Source organism: Spermophilus citellus, assembly GCF_964194105.1.
Source record: "Spermophilus citellus genome assembly, chromosome: 11".
Lineage (NCBI taxonomy): Eukaryota > Metazoa > Chordata > Mammalia > Rodentia > Sciuridae > Spermophilus > Spermophilus citellus.
In genome coordinates this window covers 97,614,572-97,633,135 of record NC_138192.1, presented here as the reverse complement: position 1 = coordinate 97,633,135, position 18,564 = coordinate 97,614,572, and the positions used below count along the sequence as shown (strand labels likewise).

General features: G+C 36.5%; 1 protein-coding gene across 3 annotated transcripts in view; it reads left to right on the top strand.

Annotated features, from left to right (window-relative positions):
- HECW2 (HECT, C2 and WW domain containing E3 ubiquitin protein ligase 2) overlaps nt 1-18,564 on the top strand; it is a 360,484-nt gene that overhangs the window by 138,727 nt on the left and 203,193 nt on the right. For all 3 annotated transcript variants that reach the window (XM_081260931.1, XM_081260932.1, XM_081260930.1), the window contains exon 2: nt 9,226-9,552. In XM_081260931.1, the coding sequence (XP_081117057.1) occupies nt 9,261-9,552 (292 nt within the window). In that variant the 5' untranslated portion in view covers nt 9,226-9,260. The remainder of the gene's footprint in view (nt 1-9,225; nt 9,553-18,564) is intronic.

The window sequence follows — 18,564 nt, the reverse complement described above, 5'->3', positions numbered from 1 at the left end:
TTGATTTTTATTTCTTTCTTTCTTTTATTTCTTTCTCTGGTGCCTTTTCAAAACACAGTAGGTACTTTATAAAAAAAATCTTTGTCAGAAGGCAAATGTGACTCATGCTAAGAGAAAGTGAGCATTTATTCACCCTCTCGAATTGGTTCTTTTGCACTATTTTCCAGTAGAAATCAGCCCCATCCACTCACTCATTTGAAAAACACTATTTGCAGAGGATATAATATGTAAGAGAAATGTGTAATAGTAATTTGTCCTCAAAGAGCTTATCTTCTGGCAAGAGAAGACATGGTGATTCATAATGAGACTATAACTCATTGGGAAGTGCAGGTGAGATGAATGATATCAGAGGGCTACTGGTGACCTAGAAGTAAGAATGTTAAATTCTGACTGAATGTTCTTCAACGCCTAGTTCCTTAGGTCTTAGAGTTGGAGTAGGAGAAAGAATGGCCTGGCTAATGCTCAGTGTGCTAAGTATTTTCAAGGGCAGCAGAAGAGAGAAGCTTGCATGGAGACAATTTGTATGGTACCACTGGAAAATCCCCATTCTGCTCTCTCTTCCAGCCCCAGAGCCACAACTCAAATGTGTGTCATCTTCACCCTTACCTGGACTATTCAACAGCTTGCTAACTCCAGGGAGCAGCTGAGTCAGGTCATGCCTGTGAGAATCCTGCCCTGCTTACCCTACCCGAATTTGGTCCCCGCCTCACTCCTTTGTTTACATACATCATGGTCCTTTAATTGTGTTATTTCCTAGTTTTGGAAGATTGTCATTGAAAAAGTGCTGTCAGGAGGGAGTAGATGGATTGACTGGGGTAAATATTAGGGTCAGAACAATCTGTTGAGATAATCTAGGTCTGAAGTGATGCAAGTTTAATTAGTCTATTGTGGCCATGGGAATGTAAAGAGAGAATTACATTTTAAAAAATGTGTTCTCTACACTTTAGAATACATGATAGAATTACTAGTGTTTAAAGCTATGACCTCTAGTATTTTATGGAATAAACAATTGCATTTAAATACAGTTGTTCTTTCCTAGTAGTTTTTAACAAGCAGTAACTAGGAGCTTATTTTTGTGTGAATAGTAAGCATTTAATATCTTTCAAAAGGGCTGAGTTTAAGATGAATTGATTTTGCTTCTCCCACACAAACCACCAGTATTTTTTAATAAACAAGCAGACCACGAGAAGTTGTAGATATTAAGCAAATTCTCTTCTGTCCTTCCTTCCTTCCTCCCTCTCTTTCTCCCTTTTATATAGCACAAAACTCCATGTGTATTTACTGAAAAGTAGGTTTGAATTTTTAAAAGGTAATGAAAGTGTGTGACATTTTGGTTGTCATTTTCCTAATCTAGCATGACATTTAAAAATATTTCTTGAAGTCTTCTCTTCTTAATTTAATGCCATATTAATGGTATAGATTAATGCTAAAAATGACACCTATGTTATTTGATATCATTTCAGTATGGGTAGTGACAGTCTATCCTTAACCATTGAGGTTAAGGAGATAGAGATGCTGCCTTTCTTCTTCCCATCCTGGTGTCCTCTCTTCTCCTGTTACATATTTAAGACATGTAATTTTGGAGTTGGCATTTTGTAGGTTCTTTTTATTTTTATTTTTTAAATTTTTGTTCAGTATTAATTTTCTATTCATCTAAACAGCTGACTTCCTCCCTTTTTACTAGCTTACTTCACTTTGAGGAATCTCTTTTCTTCAGTTTGGTCACTGTCCATCTGGATCCCTTCTCCTCTTCCCCACAGGTCCTTGGATTCAGTCTCCCAGGAGTCTGTCCTAAGCAATGAGGGAGAGGATAAATGTGTAGGTGGATTGATGCTGGGGGCTCCTGTGACCCAAGATCTGCTTTGGCTAATTTTTCCTGTAGTTACTTTCATTCTGTAAGTGGCCCAATATCCTTCTAGTGAATTCCCTTTCTTTAGTTTATCAGGGGAGTTTTTTCTTTTTTTTTACATAAACTAATAATTCCTGAAGGATAACTATTTGTTGCGATGAATAATTTGAATCATCCTTTCATATCAAAGGTGTGTTTTTAATAACTTTTCTGGTTATATACATATAATTTGTTGAAAATTTCAAAAAAGGAGTATCAGGAGAAAAAAATATTTTCAGTTTCCTCATCTAAGACTACTGAAAAAGTGTCCTCTTAAGACAATTTAATTCTATTGTGTATATAACAGTATTTGTTGATACTTAACATTATGTTCTGGTGAAGAAGTTCCCGTGTCACATGTTAAGAAATATAATATACTTCACATGGATTCATGATAACGATAGTGTACCTATGCCATAATCTAGCTGTTCTTCCATTGTTTGAAAGTTATTTTCTTTTGACATATTGTCTGTTTGAAATAATGTTGTGATGAACATTGCTGCTTTTTGCTCTGGAAGCAAATCACTGGCTCTGAGAGCATGAGCATATCCAAGACTCCAGAGAGTTTTGTAAAATTGTCCTCTCAACACTATAAAGTTCCCATTTCGTGCATTTTCACTTGCATTCAATTATTTTTTGATTTTTATTTATTTATTTTTGCATTCCATTATTATTTAAAGTTTTAAGGCACAAAAATTATGTCTTTTTTTTTTGTTTTTGGTATACAGTTATTGATGTGCATTTTTTCTTTTGTGAATAATTTATTGCTGTCCACAAAAATGTTGAATTGAATTAAAAACCTCATTAAATTAAAAAAGCTGAAGAGTTAAATTGAATACTAATTATTTTCCTAGTTACTATAATTTGTATATTCAGTGATTTCATGCTAAATCAACATCCTAAAAGCATTATGAAACTTAGTCTTTAAAATTAACAGTTTTTGGAATTTAAGATTATTTGTCTATATCCCTTTTCCAAGTGTTTTTTTAAATTTTTTTTTTAGTTGTAGATGGACACAATATCTTTATTTTTATTTATTTATTTATTTATTTATTTATTTTTAATGTTTTGCTGAGGATCGAACCCAGTGCCTTCTATATGTGAGGCAAGAAAAACCCCAGCCCACGTGGTTTGTTTTTATGTTGCGGATCAAAATATATTATTTGGTAAAACTATGAGGAGAATAGGCTTTTCCTTACTGGTGGAAGCTTGGAGGACCTCTCTATTTATAGATCTTTTTCTATGTAAGAAGAGGAAGGGAGGGGCTGACAGCCACCCAGGTCTCTGTCAATTCTCATTCTGGTGGCAGATTGTATAGAAGGAATTTTTTCTGGTCTTCTCAGTCATTTTACTAGCATACTTTTGCCAGTTAATCCAAGCAGTTGGATGGGACTATCTATGACAAACACTTAAGTGTAAATGCTTTCTCTTAATAGACACCAGGGAACGCCCTTGGGGAGGGTCTTTCATGGAGAATTTGGTGATAACTTTCCTTATCTCAGATGCCAACTGATCTTGCTGGAGACAGATCTGTGTGCGTGTGTGTGTGTGTTTTAGAGTAATTAAGCATTTTTCTTTAATTTCTTTTAGTTCTTTTTAATTTAATTTAATTTTTAATTTTTTTATTATTGTTGGTTGTTCAAAACATTACATAGTTCTTGATATATCATATTTCACACTTTGATTCAAGTGGGTTATGAACTCCCATTTTTACCCCCTATACAGATTGCAGAATCTCATCAGTTACACTTCCATTGATTTACATATTGCCATACTAGTGTCTGTTGTATTCTGCTGGCTTTCCTATCCTCTACTATCCCCCCTCCCCTCCCCTCCCCTCCCCTCTACTCTCTCTACCCCCTCTACTGTAATTCATTTCTCCCCCTTGTATTATTTTTCCTTTTCCCCCTCACTTCCTCTTGTATGTAATTTTGTATAACCCTGAGGGTCTCCTTCCATTTCCAAGCAATTTCCCTTCTCTCTCGCTTTCCCTCCCACCTCTCATCCCTGTTTAATGTTAATCTTCTTCTCATGCTCTTTGTCCCTACTCTGTTCTTAGTTATTCTCCTTATATCAAAGAAGACATTTGGCATTTGTTTTTTAGGGATTGGCTGGCTTCACTTAGCATAATCTTCTCTAATGCCATCCATTTCCCTCCAAATTCTATGATTTTGTCATTTTTTAATGCAGAGTAATACTCCATTGTGTATAAATGCCACATTTTTTTTATCCATTCATCTATTGAAGGGCATCTAGGTTGGTTCCACAGTCTTGCTATTGTGAATTGTGCTGCTATGAACATCGATGTAGCAGTGTCCCTGTAGCATATGTAAAAGTAGAGTCAATTGTGACGTTTATATCAGGGAGTATATCGTATTCTAACTAGGATCTCAGTCTTGTGGATGTACATGATGTAGAGATTCATTGTGGTATATTCATGTATGTACATAGGAAAGTTATGTCTGATTCATTCCACTGTTTTTCCTATTTCTAGCCTCCCTCCCAAGATTCTCACATCTCTTCTATGGCAAGTAAATTATGTTTTCTTTAGTGTCTCTGACTGTAAATATAATTTCCCCCACTTTGTTCATCTCATTTATATTGAAAAAAGCACTTTGAGTTTGAGCAGGTGTGTGTGTGTGTGTGTGTGTGTGTGTGTGTGTGTGTCTGTATGTATGTGTGTATTCTAAATTATATTTGAGGGGAATTCAAAGGGTTAAAAGAGATGTTAGTTACTATTATTAGTATTATTTATTCATCTGGTCTGGCATGCATTTCTTGGTCTACAAAAATGCTGACATTGTTTTTTAGTCTTGTCCTTCAGGTGAAGTTTAGTAAATTGACATTCACCTCCAGATTCTTTAGCAAACATATTTTAAATAAAAACACTTGCTTAGAGTATTTGTCATCTGCTCCTGCCTGTATCTTCTGAACAAAACCTGCTGGTTTTACAAATGAAGTTGTACACTGTGACATTTTATAATTTGCTTAGTAATTAAATCTCTCTTGACCTCGGGAAGAAAAGTGATTTTGTTTTTGGTTTTGTTTAAGCAGACATCTGTTATCAGAGAGAGCACATAGTGCAAACCTAATCATAATTAGAAGAACAAGGTTTTGGGGGGCTATTTTGTTTAAAAGCAGTGCAATATCATGTTAAATAGCATCCATTGAGAATGGGAGAGAGAACCACAGCGAAGATTTACTGTGGAAGGGCTGGATTATCTAAGGAACTTTGAAGGACCAGTTTTAGTTTGTTTAATAGAGTATACACTAGTCAGTTTCTGTTACCATCATCTTTACTTCTAAAGCAGTTCAGAAGACACGGGTAATTTTCTGAAGAAAAACTGGCTTTATTATTGCAGAAGGCATAGGTATGAAACCAAAGAGCAAATCAAGCATTCATAGGTTTCGTTAGGAGAAAATGTACACCTGCTCTTTTCCTGTTTGAGTAGCACTGATTTTCACATAGGAGAGCACTGCATTGAATTAAGGTCCCTGTAAACTACAATGTTAACTATAAAATTTAGAGTGCTTTGATTTTTTCCCTCACTTTTACATAACTTTGCAGATTACTTTTCGCATGGAGTTTGATCTTATTTACTGTGGAAACATGAACTCTAAAAAATTACATTTTCTATAAGGGAAAAAAGTTTCCAAAGTAGTTTTGATAAAAGTCCCTCCTGGTCACCTATTCATTCTAATGGTGTATTTCTTTTCAGATTGACACAACTTATATAAAAGTAAAACATCTGAAAGAAGTTTTTAAACCATGAACTGCACCTTTTAGGGACACATTGGCATATTTTAATCAACTTTAAGGTTTCTATTGAATATTCTATTTGAATATTTGTTTATCCCTGATTCCATATGAATCAGCTGTGTGGTCCTACCCCCTGATGAGTCTTCAAGACATATTTACTTGGATCAATTACATGAACTTAAAACTCTCCCCAAATTGTTCTTCAGTTCTGTTGATGTTTCTGGGATTCTCTTATCACCTAGATTGAAAATCCAAAAATTAATCCTAATTTCTCTCTCACTTTAATCCTTTATATCCAATCTGACACCAAGTCTTTGGTTTCTTTATTTGAATGATTCTTGATGGATATGGTCTCTTCCTGTCACTAAAATCCATTCTTCTTGAGCTACAGCTGAAGGGGCTGTGAAACCTAACATAGTTGATTTCTGGACTTTGGAGGCAGGGGCCTTGGAGAGTAGGAGCAGCAAGGAAAGAATATACTGTATTCCCTCTCAAGTACAGGGTCATCTGGCCCTAGGGAGGACTTGTAGTGATTTTAATATATAACATTGGTCTTTGGCATTTGTTTTCTGTTACCTATCTTCCACATCCAAGGGTCCCTCTTTCCAGCCTCTTAGAGCTACCCCAAATGAAATAATGTATTAATTCAACAATTACATCATTTGCCTACTAAAATGACAATAGTTATTTTTTACTGGACACCTTCACCCATGATACTTCTAGTCCTTAAAACAATTTGACATGATACGTTCAGGTCACCTCCATGTAGTAGATGAATATATTGAGTCAGGGTGGAATTTAAGTGTGTACCACTATTGATTTGTGGACACAGGACTTGCAAATAACCTGGGTTCTCTCTATATTTTGTATATGGAGATTGTCTGATTGGGTTATTTACACATATAAATAACATGTGTAAATCATTTAGAATAAGTGCCATGTGAGTGTTAAAGAAGCATACAGGTAGCCCCTGTCTTTTTACCCCTTCATCTCATTGGCCCTGACACACACAAGCCTCACAACAGCATGGTTTTTGCTTTTGAAGACTGCACAGATTGAAAGTAGAAGGAAAGAAGCTGTAAGAGACCATGAGAGTTTCTGGGACAGTTCAATCCTCCTGCCCTTCAGTGTTTATCTAAAAAACCCTTCCCCTCAGATGAGTGCTTTTTTTCTAACAGGATTATACAGTTCCTTCAGTGAGAGATTTGGCTAAAGAAGCATCTTTATGCTGAAATGCAAAAACCAGAATCCTCTGAAGGATCCAGGGCTTCTCGATTATTCACACACCATTGACAGCTAGTTCAATGATTATTTTCTTCTTAGTCACACTGAGGGGCTTCCTGATGGCAGTGAGTTCAAAGGGAATCAGCCATTTTGAAAGTCGGGGGCATGTCCATCATTTGGATCTGTCTGCATAGTGTAGAAGCCACCAGCCGCATGTGGTTAAAATAAGCTATCAACCATCAGAGTGAATTACTAATAGAGACCCAACCAAAATCTAGAATTTGAGCTTTGAACTTATTCTCTTATCCACTATGCTGAAGGTCATTTTAAAAGAACACTTTGGCTGTACATATATGTGTTTTTTACTTTTTTTCTAGAGCAGAATAATTGTCTATAGTTCATTTATTGTGGTTTTGAGGTATCAAGGTGCTGGCCTATTTCTTTCTCTCAGGAAAGTAGTCTAGTTATGTACAGCCTGCATTTTTTATTAGACTGCAATGTGTGAGCAGTTAATTATTTATAGTTCTTGCTGAAGCTGATGTGGTACTTGACTCACTGAGTTTATAAAGAAATAATGGCTTGCTGGAATACTCTAAAATGAAAGTAGATTAGAAGTTGACCTGTATTTTAAGGCTTCACAGGTTGGAGATTGTCTAACAGTTATGGTATGTTGTCAGAACTTCCAAGACTATATAAGAAAAGAGAAGCGTAACTTCATGAAGAGGGATACTGGATTTAGTACCATTAAACTGGGTAAATCGGCCTGTCCGTTCATTTTTATTTCCTTTTTACATAGGATAGCTTGCCTACCAATCCAAGTTATTTTTAATTCATGAGAGAGTACTAAAAGTATGAAGTCAACTTGATGTCAGAATTGTTCAAATAAATAGATTTGCAAGTATAGTAACCCTATCAATGGAAATAGGTCCTCTTCACCTACAGTGTTTCTAAGATGGGTGGGGAAATGGGTCACATAGGGAAACCTGCTGTCCCTTTTCCTCTTCTTAGACTCAGTATCCAAGATTGTTAGTTGTAATGTAAATATTGCACCCAAAGGCTAACTGTTAAATGGGAGCTCCTGCTAATTCCCAAGACTCAATTAGGTTTGGCTTTAAATGAAGTAAAAATACATCAAAGATGTCAACACGTACTAAGGATACTGAATAAATGTTAGTCCACAAATGCATTAGTGGATTACATGGTTCTAAAAGGGATAGAGAAAAGAGAACCACATGCCTTCTATGTAAAGCCAGTAGGCTTTGGGTGACATGGTGTGAGTCCACTGACATATAGGGAAAGCACTGGGAGCCAGAATTTTGAATGTGCTGGATGAAAGTACATGTCTTGGACAGTGACAACAAGAGGTATCTAAGTCCCAACAAGAATGCCTAACAGGGAGGTCTCTGTTCCTTTAGAGGGAGGCCAAATGGGAACCAATGGAAACAGCTTATTATATTCAGGTGGTGGAAATGTATAACCCAGTCAAAGAATCAAGATAGCAAGAGGCAGCCTTGAAAAGGAGACTCGAGATATAAGTTAAGGCCATGGAATGTCTAGGAGAAAGATGCTCACCATTCCATCATTTGTTCATTTAACAGATGTTTTTCAGCACCTACTGTGTGCCAAGCATCATAGTGTGCACATACATACACCAATAAATTGCTCCTTTCCTGAAGTTTACATTCTTGTTGGGGGAAGGAGATAATAGTCAACTAAGTCAGTTACATGATGCATTGGGTCATAATAATTGCTACTGAGAAAAATCGAGAGGGTTAAGTCTGGGGTGTTATAGGTTTAAATATCATGCTTCTGTGTTTAAGTGAAGAGGTGGCATCTGAGCAAGCTCCTAAAAACAATTTCAGTGGGTTACACTGATGCTAAGGAAACTGAGCAAGTGCACTTGTACTCAGTGGTATGTCAACTGTATTTTGCATGTGTCAGAAATTTCTGTCTTGCTGTTTTAAAATTTAATTGCAGCAGAAAATAAATAACGTTCGTGTGGGAGCTGGAAAATGAGAACAGGATGCCATTCTGCAGGTGGAGTGTTCGAGAAAGGATAGACCTAAAAGAAGTGGTAAAGAAATCCCTTCCTCCTTAACTGCTGGATGGAAGCTGTGCTAAGTGAAATCCAGGGCCACAGGTGTGTGGTAGCCTTTGCTGCCATGTGACCTCAGTCTATGAAAGTTATTTCTGACATCATCAGTCGACAGTAGAATAATAGGTTTTATTTTGACAGCAGAAGATTATTCCATGCTCAGATTTTAGTAAATATTCTTCAAGGCTTTTATGTCTGGGAAGCTTAAACCTAATTCTTTACATGGTAGCACTAATGTTTTATGCTTGTCTATTGCAGCTTTGTAGGGAGCCAACCTCAGAGAGACAGACGGGATGGCTAGCTCAGCCCGGGAGCATCTGCTTTTTGTGCGGCGTCGAAATCCCCAGATGCGGTACACACTGAGCCCAGAGAACCTGCAGAGCCTTGCTGCGCAGAGCTCCATGCCCGAGAACATGACCCTACAACGAGCCAATAGCGACACGGACCTGGTGACTTCCGAGAGCCGCTCCAGCTTGACTGCCAGCATGTACGAGTACACACTGGGGCAAGCCCAGAACCTCATTATCTTCTGGGACATTAAAGAGGAGGTGGACCCCAGCGATTGGATTGGACTTTATCATATAGGTGAGTACAAGGAAATGGACATGTGTGTGGTTCTGAGCATGGGTTTTTTTTTTTTTTTTTCTCTGTCATTATACTATTCTGTATTTTCTCCTGGAAGAAAATTCACACACACAAATAGACACAGCACATTCTGGGAATATTCCTTCTTCAGGAGGAGAGTCAATAGTACTTTTGCTTATATGAATTTTGTGGTTACATTTCTACCAAATTAAATGCCAGAACCTGCAGATGTTATAGAATTTTCCTTTTAAAACTTCCCATTGCCCTTGATCAGTAAGTAGTCCTAGTAAAGAGGTTATTATTAATATTTATTAACACTTTTAAACTGACAGATGCCTACATTTACATTATTGATATGAAAAATGCCTTGCATTTTCTAAAGGTTGGATTTCATTAAGAACAATCTGTGGTCTAAGGTGTCTATGTATTTCAAAATTCCTTTAGGTGAAAAAAAGTATCCTGATGAATGACTGAGAAATAAATAGCTGCTGTTTGTTTTAATAATAGCAGTCACAGCTCTGTGTAGCTAATTTGTACCTATTATTCATAGATGAATGACTGATGAATGAAGCATCCCAGTAAGCAAAAAGTCTGCTTTGTTTGGAAGCAAAAAACAAAACCTCCTAACTAACCAGAAAGAAAATCTAAATTCAACCCAATAATAAAATCTGTATTCCTCAAAGTTGGAGAACTTGTTTTATGAATGAAGGAAATTCATTTCAAAGTTAACATCAGATCATTTATTAGAAAGAGATTGTTGCTTTTAATGTAAATTATAAGCCAGTCATCTTTCCTTTATTTTCTTAAAAAATTCTTTTTTAGCTGTAGATAGACACAATACCCTCATTTTATCTATTTTTATGTGGTGCTGAGGATCCAACCCAGTGCCTCACACATGCTGGGTGAGCACTCCATCACTGAGCCACAACCCTGGCCCCTCCTTTTTCTTTTAACAAATATATTAGGGGGAAAAACTGTTTCTTACCCATAGCTAAGTTCTTCTCAGACAGGGACAATTTTGCCCCCTAGAGGACATTGGCAGTATCCAGAGACATTTTTGGTTGCCACAGCCGGGTGGGGGGATGCAAGACCCCAGGTGCTGCTAAACATCCTTTAATGTACAGGAGAGTCCCTTACAACAAAGATTTATCTGGCCTCAAATATCAGTAGAGCCACTGTTGAGAAACTCTGGTTTGCTGAAAAATAACCTTGCTAAAAAGTTTTTAAAATGTTATATGCACCAAAATTTGTTTTTCTGAATTGAGAATTTTTATGTTGGTTAAAATAAAAAAAGGGTTTATATTTACTTATATAACTATTAATGATTAACCATGCTGAATAATATGAATTCTAAATGGTAAAAAAATTGATGAATTATCATTGTTTTTTTCTCTTTGACAATAAGAAAGGGGGAAAAAAATCTTCACTGTTCAGTATTTTCCACAGTTGCATTTAACAATATATCCAAAGTGAGGAAGATACATGATTTAAAAATTATATTTATATTATTATGATCTCAAAAAGTTTACAGTTCTTATGGGATTTTGAAGTAATTCCTTTAGTTTTGATGTCATTGTACTCTTTGGGCTTCATAAAACTTATTTTTTCATGTAGTTTTTTGTTTGCTTTTTAAAATTTTTTCCCATTTTATATTTTATGACATAAAAATTTTAATATAAGACTACAAATAGTGTTGTATTTTTAAAAATACATTATATATATTTCTTTGGTAAATAATCAATTTTAACTTTTCTTTCATAATTTCTTGTCTGTGTTAATAACCTTATCTGTAAATGCTAGAATCAATTAAGATATTGGCTCACATTACTTCATATTTTTTCCTGTGTCTTCTTTTTAATTCCCCACCCAACTTGTTGTATTTTCCTGTCTGAATTAATCAGGGAGGAGCTAAAGCATCCAAAGTACAATTTGTCTTATCTCTAAGTAACCATGGCCACAAAATCTTAGAGTTCTTGTATTTTACTTCCCAGAGGAAGACGTATAGGTCAGGGTTGTAAGTCTCAAATTAACCCAAAGATATAGACAAGAAAGCAGAATTAAGAAATAAATCTCTGGGTTGGGATGTAGCTCAGTGGCAAAGCATCTGCCTTGCATTCGCAAAGCCCTGGGTTCAACCCCCAGTTCCAAAAAAGGCAAAAAAAAAAAAAAAAGGAAATTTCCAAGTACTAACTCTTCCTCAGTTTATTTCAAGAGACTTCTGCATTTCACATAAATCATCACTATATGTGCCCCTGTATGTAACATGTCCCTCCCCTTGGCTATATTCAAGATTTTCTCTTTATCTCCATTTTCAGTACTTTGAAGATATACTTAGGTATGGTTTTCTTTTTATTTACCTTGGTTGGATTTCTCTGAGCTTATTATAAGTTAATGCTTTTGTTGAATTTCAGGAACATTTGGTCATTATTTCTTCATTTTTTTTCTATCCATTTTCACATTTCTGAGACTACAATTATAACTATATTCCATCATTTTATGTTTTTCTACAAGGACGGATGAGGCTCTACTTCATTATCCTTCAATTAATTTTTGCTTTGATATTCAAATTTCATAATTTCTGATAATCTCTCTTCAAGTTTGTTTTTCCTTTTTCGTCTTCATTCTGTTATCAATCTCATGGGTTTTAAAATTTTAGTTATTTACCTTTTCATTTGTAGAATTTACATTTTTTGTATAGTTTTTATTTCTTTTACATGCTAAATCATCCAGTTCATATTTTTGTTCAGTTCTTTGAATTCAATAGGATATAGCTGCTTTAAAGTCTCTGTTTTCTAAATTTCAAAATCTGGGCCATCTCAGGGTCAGATTCTGTTGATATTTCCCCCATTTTTTGTCTTTGTTTGCACATCTGTCTCTAATTTTACACTGGACATCTATCTTTAATTTTTCACTGTGTTGTAAAAATTCTGAGTCCTGTGGAATAATATTATTAGTAGGCAGATTTATTTCCTTGTGCTTGAGTAGGTGTGTGTTTACACCTTGTTGGGATGCATCTGTGGAAAGTCTAGTATAGTTTCCCAGCATTTCCAGCTTGGTGGAAGGCAGCCTCCAAATTTGTTGTACCCTGTGGATTTTGTTAGGTCTTGATTTGGGGCTTTGTTAAGACAGGTTTAGAATAAGCCTTACCAAGACTTTCTACAAAGCCTCAGTAGTTTCTTTTTGAGTGTGTGCAGTCCACACCATAGCCAAAGATCTATAGGGGATCCCCATGTAGACTTTTTGAAATTTACCTCTTCGTAACTCTTTCCTTTCTAGTATTGAGGCCTGGAGATTCTAGTCTCTTTAGTTGACTCAAACTCTGATCTCTGCCTCCACACTTTGAAGAATTGCCATGGACTCTAGCTACCTGAAATGCACTCAGGAAATTGTCTGCTGGATGAGATATGGGTGATCAGGAAGTCACCTCATCCGTTTCTCTTTTCTTGTGGATTGCAGTCTTACGCCACCAGATATCCAGTTCCTGGTATTTGGGGGATTACATTGGGAAGGCTGATTTGTTGCTGATCACTTCCTTATGACTTGAAGCAAAAGTTCTTTCCATAGTTTTGATTTAAATGGAAAGAGTTAAGAGATCCCACTTTATTTTCCTATCTAGCTATTTCTGGAGAACTCTGATTGTTTTAGTTCTCTATGTTTGTCAGTTCTTCTCACCATATTTTCTTAAATACTTAAATCCCTAGCCAGGAGAGTGAGGAGCTGGCATCCCAGATGTCTCAAGGGTCTAGGACTGACACAGAGACCAGCATTTGCAGATAAAAGTAGTATGTTGGTAGTCTCAGGTGCATGATGTTCTTGAGTAAGCCATTGGTCTTAACAGATCTTTTACAATGAATGGCTTTAAAAGGTGCAGGTCCTTGTATAACTTTAAATATAACTTGTTTCTGTAATTATAGGGTCAGAGTAGTGTATAAAAGAAAGACTTATTAATCTGGGTCCTCAACTGAGTGAATGCATATCTGCCCTTAATAGAGATATCCATGTTCTTCCTGGAGCTAGAATGGATGGATGGGCTCTTTTAACGACTGGATTGGAGATATAGCCTTATTTCAATTGGAACTTCATCATCCCTTGTGGAGAGGAATGTGGCAGAACTGTGGTCTCTAACTGACAGCCATTTCCTGTTCTTATCTCCCTGCAATCAGAACTTTGATTTCAGGGTAGCCCCCCCCCGCCCCCCCCCCCCCCCCCCCGGCTCAGAAAAGGTCTAAATCTGAATGGTAATCCAGCTAGGAGTGGACATGTGATGTAGTCCTGGCCAGTGAGATATAAGGGGAAGGCACTGGCCCAACTTCTCTTCCCAGTAGAAATCCTGAGCTTTGTGAAGGGTTTTTTAAAGTTCTGCTTCTCTTGTACTTGGGACTGTAATGAAAATATATGATGTCCTGTGTTGCTGCATCCATCTAGCAACAACGAGGTATCAGTATGGAGGATATAAAGCTAAGGATGGTATGTTAATCAGCTTTTCATTGCTGTGACCAAAATACTTGACAAGGACAACTTAGAGGAGGAAAAGTTTATTTTGGCTTATGGTTTCAGAGGTTTAGTCCATGGTGGGCTGACTCCATTGCTCTGGGTCTAAGGTAAGGCAGAACGTCATGTCAGAAGGGCATGGCAGAGGAGTGCTACTCTGATCATATCAGTTTGGAAACAGTGAGAGAAGGGGCCTTAGAGAAGATGAACCCTTCCAGAGCATGTCCCCAATGACCACCTCCTCTAGCCATGCTCACTTGCTTAGAGTTACTACCCAGTTAGTCCATTCAAACTGGGATGGTCTGATTAGGTTATTACCCAGTTAATCCATTCAAACTGAGATGGTCTGATTTGGCTACAGCTTTCATAATGTAATCATTTCATGTCCTACATTAATACAGGAGCTTTTGGGGAACACCTCACATCCAAACCATAACAGAGGGTAGAGCAGAAAGATAGAGCTTAGACTGGAACTCTGATGTTCATGTTATATATGTAAGAAATATTCCTCTCATTGTTTCAGTCACTGTTAGGAAGACTTTATGTACCATTATTTATTCCCAACTGAGTCTCTAGCACAGCCAGACAAAGGAAAGGATGACAACTGCTTCTAAAGGCAGAATGTGTGGGCTGCCGCTTCTGTAGTTCCTCGTTCATGGAGAGCGCTTAGGGCTGTCTTAATACAGGTCAAACCCACTAGATTGTTTTGTTAAAAGAAGTAGCGGAAAAAAAAAAAAAAGGAAAACAATAACCCCAAGCCATGTGGAAATTTTCAGAGGTTTAACAGGACCAACAATGTGATGGGAAGGCTCTTTGAGTGAGTGATTCATAACTTAAAAAATATTCAAAACATTTGTTTGGGCGCTATTAGATAGAGTCTAGTGAGGTGGCACATTTGGAGAGGGGGTGAAAGAAGAGAAGAGACCCAAGGTGAGGATGGAAAAAGATTTTGGGGGTCCAGATTCAATCATACGATTTAGGGTTTATATGGCTAAATAGGTATATGCGTGATAAATCCCCCCCTTTTTTTCTTTTTGTGAAATGGGGTCTCACTGTGTTGCTCAGGTTGTCCTTGAACTCCTGTGCTCCAGCGATCCTCCCACCTCAGCCTCCTGAACAGTACCAACAAGCCTCACCCCATAACAGATTCTTTCTAGAGCTCTGTGACATACACGTGCTGAGAATCTAGGTTTCATAACAATAGCATGTATGTCAGAAATAGCTTCAGATTTCTGTACCTCTTGGTAGGAAGCAGCCGCTCCCCTTGAGTTGTGTCCTGAGAAGCTAGACTGTCTCCTAGCAACTTCTGGGTTTATTTATGGAACAGAGATATGGTCTCTATAGAAATAAGTCCCAAAGGAAAAGCAATTTAGTGGGACACTGAGCTGGTGAGGCATGGCTCATTGGCACAGTGTGCATTTTGATTGTTTCTCTTGGCTTACGTTCTCTTCTAAAGTGTGACTTTTGTTTTTGTTGGTCTAATTGTTAATAATGTTTTGCATTGTATAACTCAATCCAGATGACCTTCTGCCCTACAAATCTAGAGGGCAAACATATCCACCTGAATCAGAACAATAAGCATTTTAGTCATTAAGTAAGTATTTATAATATGGAAATACAAAGAAAAAACAGTGAAAATATGAAAGTACCATTTGCGGAAACTTTGAGTGTGAACGCAGCTCTCAAAACATATGCTGATTATGTTCTCCTTCTGGTAAGATACAAATCCCGAGATTTCTAGAGATGATCATGTTGTAGGTGTTTTTCAGAAATCACTAGGTTTATAATTTATTGCTGGTCTCTGAAATTAGAATTGACCCTTTACAAATTTAACAGAGCTACTCATTACTTCCTCCTACACTCACTAAATAAAAAGACCTAAATACATACCTCATGCAAAACATGCAGTGTACCTAACACAAATAGCTTTTCATGAAAAATCAAATGGAACAGTTTAAAGAGGAAACAGAACATATTCAATTCATTTCAGGTTCACTAGCTGGTTCCCCTTAACCTTTGGTCGTGTGCTCATTTTATCTGTCTATTCAAAAAGAAAAATAATCACTTCAAAAGGCTTAATTTGCCACTCTTCATTTGCAGGCAACTTCAGGTACCCAACAGAACTAGGAAAATGGGTACTATAAACATTCCAGAGTATCTATGTGTTGTAGTGCTATCCATAGTGCTGGTCTGAAAATTGTGATCTATCTGAATTAGAAAATATGCTTTCTCCCACTTGTAAATCAATGTACCACTTCCTTCATTGACAAACTTGCTGTGGGGGGAAAAATCTGATCTAAGTAATGAAGTGATTGATATTGGTATTTCATATTCTGGCTAAAGCTTCTTATATTGTCATGAACCAAAACCAAGTCATTACCAGCATTTGTCTGGACTGCACTTAATGTATATCTCTTTGTGACTGTGCATTGATTATATCTTCAGAGATGAATGGTACATGGCTCTATTTTGAATGTTGGCCTTTTAAAATACCATGGCTAATATATTAGGACACTCTTCATATTTCTTTGCGTTTGGATGGCAAAATGAAAAAGGATTGCTATAATGAGCCAAGATTGTATATTTTATAGCTTTAAGACCCTAAAGTGTAAGCTGATATTCTATAAATAAAAATGTTCAGAGTGGTGAGATTCTAAAGTTTCTTGTGGGCAATTAAGACTGCAATTTAAGTGTTCTGTGTCCCAATTTTCATTTTTTCCTGGTGCTTGTAAATATAGCACAGTGTTTCTCAATACTTAGTTATTTGCTTACAACCTTCTTGAGTTTTGCAAATTTGGATTATCAGTTGCATTGATAATATTTTTTTAAATTATCTGATCAACAAAGTACCTGTATATGGCCAGGTGAAGTGGTGCAGCAATCCCAGCAATTTAGAAGCCTGAGGCAGGAGGATCAGTTCGAGGCCAGTGTTAGCAACTTAGTGGTAAAGCAGCCCAGGGTTCAGTCCTCAGTATATTATTGATACTATTACTAGTGTCAATTCCCAGTATCAAAAAGAGAATAGAAAAGAGTAGAATGAGTCAGAAGTAACTTTCTTATGTTCATATGTGAATACATAAGCAGTGAAAGTTTATGTCACGTACAACCACAAGAATGGGATCCTAATTAGAATAAGTTGTACTCCATGTATGCATAATATGTCAAAATACACTCCACTGTCATGTATATACACTGTCATGTATATTGAACAAATAAAAAATTATTTTTATTTGTTCTTTTATGACAATAAAATAATTAAAATTAATAATTTTAAAAGCACCTGTATATAGACACTTCTTTTTTTTTTAAGAGAGAGACAGAGAGAGAGAGAGAGAGAATTTTAATTTTTTTTTTTTTGTTATCGGCGGACACAACATCTTTGTTTGTATGTGGTGCTGAGGATCAACCCGGGCCACATGCATGCCAGGTGAGCGCGCTACCACTTGAGCCACATCCCCAGCCCAATATAGACACTTCTTAAAAGGAAACATATAAGCAGCCAACATGTATATGAATAAGTGCTTAACATCACTAATTATTAGGAAGTACTAATCAAAATGATAGTGAGATATTATCTCACACTTGTTAGGATGGCTTTTATCAAAAAGATAAAAAATGTTAATGAGGTCAGGGAACACTGTTTTGATTGGAATGTAAATTAATACAGTCATTATGGAAAACAGTATGTAGAGTCCTCAACAAATTAAAAATATAGCTAACATATGATCTAGAAATTCTACTTCTGGGCATATACCCACAGGAAGTGAAATCCATATGTTGAAAAAATGTATGTATTTCCATGTTCATTGCAGCATTATTCACAGTAGCAAAGAAATGGAAACAACCTAAGTGCCCATCAACTGATGGATAAAGAAAATAAGATATGTATACATAATGGAATACTGTTGAGCCATGAAAAGGCATCAAAGTTTGTCATCCATAGCAACATCAATGAACTGGAGGGCATTATATTAAATGATATGAACCATTTTTACATACCCTTACCTTGTTCTAAGCAGGGGTGTTAGGGAAAGGTTTGCTACATTATGTGTTTTTCTTTCTGATGTGCAATGACTGTGAAGAAATGACTTTTGTCAATGAACTGCACAGAACCATCAGAAGCAGCATACTTGGAGAAGATGTGGAGTTGTCAGTGGTTTGTAGCACCAGCTCTACAATCAGATAGATTTGTAAACTCAGTGAGTGAAGGCTAAATGACTTTGAGCAAATTATGTAACCTTTTAATTCCTCATATTCTTCTCCAATTAAAAAAATGACTAGAAAAAGGAGTAATATCATGTAGCTTATATGAGATACTGTGTATAAAACTCTCAGAAAGGTGCCTAGATTCATTCTAAGCTCCTGTTGATTGTAAACTATCATTATTTTGGCTACTATTACTGTTAGTAATATAAAAGCATTTTACTGGTGTCTGAAGCTGCAGTACAGACTTACCCGCTGAATGAATTCACAAGAGGGGATTTTCAGATTAAAGTAACACACTGGACCATTTCTGCTTAC